At 39.7% G+C, this 11,482-nt stretch overlaps 1 protein-coding gene across 1 annotated transcript in view; it reads left to right on the forward strand.

The window, feature by feature from the left end:
- Positions 1-7,448: 7,448 nt before the first annotated feature.
- Positions 7,449-11,482, forward strand: part of LOC115212199 (inter alpha-trypsin inhibitor, heavy chain 4-like) — a 36,661-nt gene continuing 32,627 nt past the window's right edge. The window contains exon 1 of the mRNA XM_036502788.1: positions 7,449-7,719. Coding sequence (XP_036358681.1) covers positions 7,642-7,719 — 78 coding nt within the window. The 5' untranslated portion in view covers positions 7,449-7,641. The remainder of the gene's footprint in view (positions 7,720-11,482) is intronic.

Consider the following 11,482-nt stretch of genomic DNA (forward strand, 5'->3'; position numbering starts at 1 on the left):
TTGCCCAAGATGCTACAGAGTGGGACTGAATCCGGAACCATGTCTTACCACATGTGTGTGTGTGTGTGTGTGTTCGAATTATATCCGTTTATATCTCCATATATTATATGTAAAAACTGAAACATCATCCTCGGGAGGTTTTCTAATATACATACATACACACACACACACACACACACACACACACATACACACATACATACATACATACATACATACATACATACATACATACATACATACATACATACATATATATACATATATATATATATATATAATATATATATATATATATATATATATAGTTAAAATGTATTTCCTTTCCCGAACTTCTAGGTTACGGGGACGTGAAGAAACCAGAACCAGCCTCCAAGCGGTGGTAGGGCACTAAAGTAAACACACAGATTTCACACACACACGAGAATAGAAATCCTAATTTAGCTCACTGTAAAGCCCCTGCCTGGAGCATGGAAATCATGGAAAACAATAATTAAAGCTTGGGTATGAGCTCATTATCGTTCTGAAAATCCAGGAATCGCAATGGGTGAGGATGTGTAAAAATTGATCAGAAAAAAGAAGCGAAGTGAGAGAATAGCTGTTTATTCCATTAGTTGACAGCTGTTTTGTAATCTGTATTAGCTATAAAATCAAAGTTGCATCATACGTCTCTCTCTCTCTTTCTCTCTTTCTCTCTTTTTGTTTCTCTCATTCTCTTTCTTTCTTTCTTTCTCTCTCTCCCTCTCTCACACACATACGCATACATATATACACTCATAAGTATGATTAGGTTGTAACATAACGAACAGACTACACATCAGAACATTTCATGGCAAGTTCAAACACCAACCCCTGCTATATATAGCATATAGTTTCATTATATAGTCAAAGAGTGACGATGTTTTCGCCTAACTTTGCACTTTACAAATCCCGAAATGAACTGTATATGCAGTGTACAAAGAGAGTGAAGGTAAGTAGATAGATATAAATTCAGAAAAAGAAAATACAGTAAAATGAAAAAGTAATTAAGATTTGGAAAATCATGACGGTAGCTAACATAGATGTAACCATGGAAGCATTGGAGGCAGTGAGAGACAACCTTAAAATGAATAGAGAAAATCGAAATAGATTGTTATATAAAGCTATCATAAAGAGTTTGCTTATTAAGAAGGAGCTAAAATATTACGAAGATCACTCGATGATTAGACTGAAAGAAATATCTATCTACGAGGCTGTGCTGAAAAGCTCCTGGCTTTGGGTAAATGAAAATACATGAGGATCAGTTAATTATGATATTATTCAATATATTCCCTTCACAGATTCACACACTTGTTGCAGTAGTTCTTCAGTTTTTCTAAGACCTGGAAAAACAACGCGGAAGGTTGGGCTTCCAACCAAGCCTTTAAAGGCAGGAACTTTTCAGCACCCCACCACGTTTCTATCTATCTATCTATCTATCTATCTATCTATCTATCTATCTATCTATCTATCTATCTATCTATCTATCTATCTATCTATCTAGCGGAAGTGCAGGAAGCGATGGCAGAATGCTCGGGGGACAAATCACCGGGTTTAGATGGTCTACCCTACGAGCTTTACAATTGTATGCCAGACTTGTTTGGAGATCTCTTGGCGGCGGTGTACTGCAACTGGCAGCAAAACGGGAGCATTCCTGGTTTTGTGAGCCGAGGAGCCGTAACACTGCTGAAGAAAGATCTAAACAAGGGAAATGTAATAGATAACTTTAGGCCCATCACTCTGCTTAATGCAGACTTGAAAATTTTGGCCAAGGTCCTAGCCAAGAGGTTGGCGCTTGTCATCGAGAAACTGGTCGACAGGGCGCAAACATGCGCCGTGCCAGGCCGGACCATCCATGACAACCTCACCTGATGCGCTACATCATAGACAGGGTAGTTAACGAACCTGGCATGGGTGGGGCGCTGATCAATTGGATCAATCGAAAGCTTTCGATAGGGTGGACCATCGATACTTGGAGGCGGTCCTCGGAGCGGCTGGCTTCGGTCCCGTCTTCCGCGGCTGGATAGCCGCTTTGTACAGAGGCATCCGTTCGGTAATTCGCGTGAATGGACATCTATCGAGACCCTTCGACATCGCACGTTCGGTCCGTCAGGGATGCCCCCTCTCGTCGCTTCTATACGTATTGACTCTCGAGCCATTATTGCGGAAGCTGGCAACCTTGAGAGGCATCCCGCGAGAACTGGGATGCGGGACGAGCGTTTCTGCATACGCGGACGACGTCACCGTCATAGTGTCTAGCCACGAGCACATCGAGCAGGTCGGCGAGACACTGAAAAACTACGAAGCGGTGACAGGAGCAAAAATCAACCGGGAAAAGTCAGTGGGCTTGCGACTCGGCACCTGGAGAAGCAAGCCCATGCCGTCCACCAGCGCCTCCGTCGTGGGACGCTGGACCGACGGCCCGGTTGAGTTGCTCGGGGTCTGGTTTGGTCCGGACCTCCAAGTGGAGAAGAACTGGAACGAGATAACGAGTAGGGTGGTCACTCTCGCCCGGCAATGGGCCGAGAGGAAACTGTCCCTAAAAGGTCGGGCGGAGGTGGCGAACACGTACATCGCGTCCGTCATCTACTACCGCCTGACCGTCGTACCTTGTCCCGACCCTACCATCACCAAACTACAACGCATTCTCTTTCGCTTCTTGTGGAAAGGATGCGTCCCGATGGTCAGGCGATCCATTTGCTGTCAACACCCGTTAAAAGGAGGGCTGGACATGCCGTGGTTGATGATGCGCAGACACGCGCTGAGACTGCGACATCTCTGGCTCTATGTAGACGACGGTGAACAGGTGTGGTCGCCGTTTGTGAGGCACGCTTTCCCGCAGCTCGTCTCCATGACCGAACTGCAGTCGTGGATCAAAAGAGGCCGAGAAGGGCGAATGGCACCGCGAGTGTCGCGTTGCTCTCAAGCAACTCTGCCGTCCTGAGTCGACCTTGAGTGACTTCAACACAACCAAAGCATTCTATAGGGTTTAGTGGAGGGGAGGTACGACGACGAGCTCGGGGCGAACCTGGACGTCGACGAGGAGTACCTGACTCGCCTGTTCAGGACGACTTTCGGGCCAGGGCCCATGGACAACTTCCAGAGATCCCTGGCCTGGCAGTGCTACGAGAAGCGCTACCCGTTCGGGATAAGCTCTACAGACACGGCTCGAGAAACACGGGGCCGACCTGCCCGAGATGCGGTCAGAGCGACGAAACCGTTCTGCACGCACTCGTGCAGTGTCCAACAATTTCCGACCTGTGGGCTTGTGTCGAACAACTGCTGTCACGTGTGGGACGAGTCGGTTTATCAGCTGAGTCTATCGTTAATATTGTCACGCCTCCCTCCTTCAAACGGGAAGGAAGAGCTATTTTCATCATCCTGTGGCTATGGCGAAAGAATGTATCTGGTGGACGCGTCTGAAAGGATTGGAGACAAACACTTTCCTCTCTGGTCAATCTCTCATCAACTTCTTCAAGTACCACTTGAAAAGGAAAGTGAGAGTAGAGAGGCAAGTTTTGTCTAGCGAATGTTTTAAAAAAAGATGGGTGAATGTAGCAAGAATGGCACGTATGAATGACGAAGCCACCTTGAGCATGATCCTATGAACCCAGAAATTGAAAACAGAGAGTTGCTTATTTGCAAAAAAAAAAAAGAAATATAACATGTGACTCCATTGACCGAGGTTACCGTGGTCTTTTCCGTAGGCTTTTCTTTCCACGGGTAAATCTCACCTGTCCTCCCCTTTACACTTCATATTGACATTTCTGTGATAACGATCCCTATTGATCAATTTTTTTTTTTTTTCCTCTCTCCCTTTTTTTTTAACCCCCCTTTTTCCTCTTTCTCTCCTTTTACGATCCCTTTTGATCGAAACTCCCCTTCCTTTTTTCTTTTTTTTTTAAACCTTCAAAAGAAAAGCTCTACCTTGTAATTGTTCTATCTGTGTGCAGCCCTGTGTGGCTAATAAAGAAACATATCTATCTATCTATCTATCTATCTATCTATCTATCTATCTATCTATCTATCTATCTATCTATCTATCTATCTATCTATCTGTCTGTCTGTCTGTCTGTCTGTCTGTCTGTATGTATGTGTGTGTGTGTGTGTGTGTGTGTGTGTGTGTGTGTTGTGTGTGTGGAGGCGCAATGACTCAGTGGTTAGGGCAGCGGACTCGCAGTCGGAGGATCGCGGTTTCGATTCCCACACCGGGCGTTGTATGTGTTTATTGAGCAAAAACACCTAAAAGCTCCACGAGGCTCCGGCAAGGGGTGGGGTGGCGACTCCTGTTGTATTCTTTCGCCACAACTTTCTCTCACTCTTTCTTCCTATTTCTTGGGTAACGCTGCGATGGACTGGCGTCCTGTTCAGCTGGGGGGAACACATACGCCACAGAAATCGGGAAACCGGGCCCATGAGCCTGACTAGGCTTGAAAGGGGCGAAAAAGAAAATACACACACACACACATATATATATATATATATATATATATATATATATATATATATATATATATATATATATATATTATATATATATAGGTAAACAGTAAAAATAATTACAGACATGGACAAGAACATGAAACACCACAGAGACGACACAAGAACCACAGGACGGGACATTCGAAGCCCTCAGTCATCAGTCAAGAACCAGATCATCTTAGCAATTTCGGCTGATTAATCTTGAGATTGCTCCGATATGGCCAGCCCGCCAAGGGAAATCTAAGCCAAGCGCATTAGATCCCCTGGAAGAAAGCTTCGAATGTATACAACACGAGGACGGAAAACGAACGAAGTACACGAACAAAAATACAGAATACGTGACACCAATAAGAATACAAAAACGTAAAAACAATAACGGTAAAAATAAAAAATAAACAACAAAACAAAACCAGGACGTAGGACAAGGGTCTTTCGACAGGACGAGTTGAGTATGGGGCTGGTGTGAAGTTGTGCCTAATGGCCGCAGGGAGACGAACAAATACGTGTTGCTTCTGCGACTGCTGAAACGAAAAGAGCGCTCAGCAGCGGCTAGCGGTCACGTGAGAACAAAAGACAGGAGAAAGGGACAGATGAAAAGAGAGAGAAGGTGGACGAGGGAGGAGAAGAAAGAGACAGATCGAGGGGGCTGGAGGTGAGAGAGATAGAGAAACGTAGAAGGGGGGGGAAGACGGATGGAGAGGGAAAGAAAGGAAGGGGAATAAGGGAGGAGAGAGAGAGAGAGAAAGAGACAGATTAAGAGTCGTATCAATGCTAGAGAAAAAATATACTTATCGTATAAGGACAATTGTGGATACGTAGCCGCCGATTATATAGGTAAACAGTAAAAATAATTACAGACATGGACAAGAACATGAAACACCACAGAGACGACACAAGAACCACAGGATGAAACACCACAGAGACGACACAAGAACCACAGGACGGGACATATATATATATATTATATATATATATGTATATATATATATATATATTATATATATATATATATATATATATATATATATATATATATAATATATATATATATATATATATACACACACATGTACACACGCACAACATACCCTGGCTGAAAAATTGAAACAAGCGAGCATCAAACATTACTGTTTACCAACATCATTTGTTTTGAAAAGTCGTTTTTGTTTAAAAGCAAAAATACTGATCTGAAAGCGAATCAAAGCAAGATAAAATAATTAGTCATTGCTTAATTGCATAAAAACCAGCTACTTTGAAACATGATATATAATATATGCTTGAAGTATATGCCTTGCTCAGATTTTGGTCTAGGATATGTTTATGTTTTGTCACGAGGGATTTATATGATCTCTGCACAACTGCACTGATACCGCTTTGTAAAATAACATGTGCGCACACATGCACACACACATATTATCATTTGGTTCAGTCATTAGAATGCGGCCATGCTGGGGCAATGTCTTGAACAATTTTTAGTTGAATGAATTGACCCCCCCCCAGTATATATGCTTTTGCTAAGCCTGGTACTTAGTCTCTTTTGCAGAACCGGTAAGTTACGGGGACGTAAACACACCAACACCGATTGTCAAGCGATAGTGGGGGACAACACAGACACGAAGATACACATACATCTATTATATGTATACATATATGTGTATGTATATATACATATATATAATATATATATATATATATATATATATATATATATATATATATATATAGAGAGAGAGAGAGGAGAGAGAGAGAGAGAGAGATAGATAGATAGATAGATAGATAGATAGATAAATAGATAGATAGATAGATAGATAGATAGATAGATAGATAGATAGATAGATAGATAGATAGGCAGACAGACTGACACATACGACGGTCTTCTTTCGGTTTCCGTTTACCAAATCCACCCGCAAGGCTTGGGTCGACCCGAGACTATAGAAGACCTAAGGTGACACGCAGTGGGACTCCGCCCGGAACCATGTGGTTGGGAAGCAAGTTTCTTACCACACAGCTACGCCTGCACCTACATATACACGTGCATATATATATATATATATATATATATATATTAGAGAGAGAGAGTGAGAGAGAGAGAGTGAGAGAGAGAGAGAGAGACCAAAGTATATGTACGCCGCTATACATATATATATGTATATATAAAATACAAAATGGGACAACAAAACATCCAGATAGACGATACAAAGAAACCAAGGACGGATCATTCGAAGTTTTCTTTCCTCGGTCAAGCACCAGATTATCCCCACAATTTCGGCTGATTATACTTGAGATTGCTCCAATCTGGCCAGCCTCAAGGAAAAACTAAGCTAAGAGCATTAGATTCCTTTGAAGAAAGCAGTGAATGTATACAAAAACAAAGACAGGAAAAAACGGACGTTACACAAATACAATAAAAATAATAACAGGACATAACAACAGGTGTCTTTCGACTAAGGACGAATTAATTTAAGCTGGCGTGTGTGGAAATGAGACCACGCCAGCTTAAGTCGAGCAAATCACCCCAGGACTTATTCTTTACAAGCCTTATTCTATCGGTGTATTTTTGCCTCACGATCATAAGCTCGATGCTCTAACCATTGAGCCATGCGCCTTCACACACACACATATATATATATGTGTGTGTGTGTGTGTGTGTGTGTGTGTGTGTGTGTATATAGATGTTTGTATTTGTGTGCATGTATTAATATTAACGTTAACATTTTAATTTAATATATTTTCTAAAACGTAATTGGAAACTGTTTCTACAAGCCAATTTCTTCAGTCGTAATGTTTACGTTTGAGAAATCTATCCTTAAGACATTCTACCCAATAACTGTCGTTTAAATAAATGCCTGTATTTCAGAATGTAAATTTGAAAGATCCTGCTTAAGTTCAGTCACCACACGATATCAAGTCATTCAGATTTAATGAAAGGATCATAACAAGAATGTTGTATAAAAGTATTATGTATGTATACAAGTGCACTCGTGTGTAATATACATATTACATAATATTTTCTTTAACTATTTGACTAGTAACTATGCTGTTGGTTCTTGTGATGTTTGTTTAATGTTTGGAACATTTTAAAGTATTATTTGAAGCAAGAATAAGCAGAAGACAAAATAAATTGGAAGAATCGCCAACAAAATGGCACCATGGTTATTGTTTGTAATGTTGGGTGCTGTATTTTACATGGGGAGAACAGCCAATGGAGAACCTAGACAAGTAAGTCAGTATTAAAATTTTAAAGAAATCTTTCTGTTATTAATTTTACAGTAATTTCTGAAGAGAGCGACTGTCTATTTAATATCATAGTTCCTATAATTTTACAATATAAATTTTTCGATAATTAGTGGAGATTGGAGACCATGTAGTTATGAATAGCAGGAATCAAATTCGCTCATTGAAACTATAGTAATATTCTGTTGTTATATACCATACCGAATTTTAAATTTAGCTTACAATTAAATGTTCAACTAATATACCATATTAGATTACGAACCCATTACCAATCAGTCTAGGAAATAAGAGCTATATTTTCTCGACAACTTTACTTCGTAGCATTACTTAACTATTTCTTTCTTTCATGAATAGTTGTCTAAACTATGCAGTTTCAAGGTTAGTTAGTTTGGATAGAAAAGAGTTATTGCATCTTTGCATGTTTTTATTTTGAATTTTATTTTGCGATTCCGCCCGTTTTGTTCTGATTATTTCGGAAAAATTATTCCAAGTTCAACATTTTCATTATAAGTCTGATTCTTTTATTCTGCTGTCTGAAGCTTGGTTCTTTTATTCTCTTGTCTGAAATTTAGAACAATTTCTTAACGAAATCCTATACAATATGATTGCATCAAAGTTTCACCCGATAAAATGATTTTTTTCTTTAATTTTTCGTTTCCAAAACATTCGGTTTAATCCTAAGGGAAAATTTGTTTCATTTACTTCAATCCACGACCGACGACTAGCTCCGTCTTACTCACTGCGCCACCTGCTTCGTCCTCCGTCATTCAAGTTGATTATAGCACGCAAACTGAAGTTGTTTTACTCTCTCAGTCTCTGTGTGTGCGAACTACACAAATGTCGCTATGGACCTACCACGAACGAATTAGTACTGAACCCGCTTTCTTGTCAATACTGTGGGAGACAGTTCTCTCGTCACTTTACACTGAACGATATAATTCTTTCTATTAGAGGCACAAAGCTTGAAATTTTGGGTGGGGGGACCAGTCGAATACATCAACTCCTGTACTTGACCGGTACTTAGTTTATCGATTCCGATAGGATGAGAAACAAAGTCGACCTCAGCGGAATTTTAACTGAGAGTGTGAAGACAGACGAAATACCTATTTCTTTACTACCCACAATTGGCTAAACACAGAGGGGACAAACAAGGACAGACAAAGGGATTAAATCGATTACATCGACACCAGTGCGTAACTGGTACTTAATTTATCAACCCCGAAAGGATGAAAGCCAAAGTCGACCTCGGCGGAATTTGAACTCAGAACGTAACGGCAGACGAAATCCGGCTAAGTATTTTGCCCGGCGCGCTAACGATTCTGCCGGCTCGCTGCCTAAATGAACGATATATTGAAAAGAAATCTCATCGACAATGCCCATTCCCCATCACAGTTGCAACTTTTTAGTCTCTATTACTGCGGTGGTTGGCATCCAGTCAGGATAACCCTTCTGTTTCAAAATATAATGTCTGAAGATGTGAACGAACACTGAATTTTTTGTATGAATCGCATAAATTTCTATGATATATGACATAAATGGCGTTCGCTCACCGAAACGTACGTGACATTGATTTGATTTCTCTTCTCTTCAATTAAAATTATTGTTATTCACTCTGTGAGAATTCTCACACACCTATATGATAGACATACCTTGGATAGTCGAATAGCCCTTTTAATGACTGACGGAAATATAAGTAATAATACTTGGGTTAAATGAAAGGTGTTACCTTATATCGATATTCGAAGTCTATAGTAGCCAGTTCCTGCTTGTAGTATTGCTGATATCACCTGGATTTTATTTATCCCCTCAATTATATATATATATATATATATATATATATATATAATGTTACAAAAACAAAATAGAAACTACACGTGAAAATGTCAGGGGAAAGTAAGAAGAAAAATAAGCGGAAATGCACATTGGAAATCAAAAAAGGTAAAGGCTTTTTATAAAAAGTAACGATAGATATATACAATTAGATGAACTAAGGTAGGAATAAAAGTAATAAAAGTCATTATTGTGAATTGTTAAAGAGATTCAAAAGCATACTGCTTTGAATGCACGCCGATTATTGAACAGCGTCAGGTCTACTAGTCCCTGAGTAAAAAGATTATGTGTAAGGGAGGTAAGTAGTTCTGGATTTGGTGCAATTAGGGTAGATATAGATCTGTAATGTGAATGGTGTATGGGATGTATGGGGGTTAGTGGTATTAATTGAATGGTTAGTAGTGTTCTGTATTTATGTTATGTGTTCATATTGAGTTGTGGAAGATATTTATTGATGAAATTTGGCTCTTTATTTATTCTTTGTTGTACTGAGGTGTTTTGTGAACATTGATACAAGGGGAAAATTAGGAAATTAAGATAAAGGTTCCTAGCACACCTTTCTATGTGTTCACTGACCTGTATCTGTCTGTATTGTGGGTAGCGGATTTGTTCTTTGTGGAGAGTGATTCTTCGACGGAGTGATATTCCTGTTTGGTCAATATGATTATTACCACACCCTAAGCATGTAATGGCAAAGATTAGATTTTCCGAGGCACAGGTGAAATTTGAGTTAATCTTAAATATTTCACCTTGTTTAAAGTGGAACTCTGAACCCTCCAAAAGGTGGGGGCATGTACCACAGTTAGGTCGACCACATTTTTTCACTTTTGGTTTCGTTGTTAATGGATATAGTCTTGCGCTGATTAATATTTTTCCAATGATTTAGGTTGCATTTTGCTTTTGATAATTTTACGTGAGCCTAAAATTTTGTTCATTGTTTTATCTCCTGTGATGATGGGTAGATTTTGGATGATAATGTTGAAGGCGTCGTTCTTTCTAGGGTTATGTGTGCAGATGTATGGGGAGTATTTTTAAGTCCGGTGTAGTATTTCGGTTGACTTCCTTTAAGGTTCGTATATCTATTTCCTTAGCTCGTTTAATGCCATCATTTATTAATGATATTGGGTAATGTCTTTTGATTAGTATTGATCTGAGTTCAAGGAGTCTTCGTTCTCGAGTATGGGTATCCGAAACTATGGTACAGATTCTTTTTGCTAGATTATAAGGTATATTATTTTTTTGTGTTTGGGGTGGCATGAGTTGAATAATAGGTATTGTTTAAAATCTGTGGGTTTATAGAAGATGTCTGTTTCGATGTGGTTATTGACTATTTTAATTAGGATGTCAAGAAAAGGGAGTTGTTTACTGTTGTGCTCCATGGTGAATTGTATGTTGCTATTGATATTGTTAAGCATTATTTTGAAATCGAGGAGGTTGTCCATGCTGTCTTTCCGAAGTATAAAGCAATCGTCCAAATACCTTTTCCAGTTCTCCTTTAAATAGCAATGAAATGAGGTGCCATATTTTTGCAGTGATGATTGGTATATTTTAAGTTCTAGGTAACCCATTACAAGGTTCGCAATCACTGGAGCATCTCGGGTTCCCATTGCAATTCCACATTTTTGTCGATAGTAAACTGTATCGAACATGAAATAGTTGTTCAGTAGGATGAATTTGAGTGCTGCGATTATGAATCTGCTGCTGATGCCTCCTGGTATCTCTTCTTGGTATTTTTCTAGCTAGAAGGGGATTGCTTTGATTGCTTCTATACCATAATTGTGTGGGATATTGGTGTACAAATTCTCCACATCGAGTGATACTAACAGGGTTCCTTCATTTATTGTCTTCGGGAGGTGGTTAAGCATGTCTAAGTCATCTCTGATGAAGCTTTTCACATATTTTAGAAACGGTTTGAGTA

Source organism: Octopus sinensis, linkage group LG5 (assembly GCF_006345805.1).
Source record: "Octopus sinensis linkage group LG5, ASM634580v1, whole genome shotgun sequence".
Classification (NCBI taxonomy): domain Eukaryota; kingdom Metazoa; phylum Mollusca; class Cephalopoda; order Octopoda; family Octopodidae; genus Octopus; species Octopus sinensis.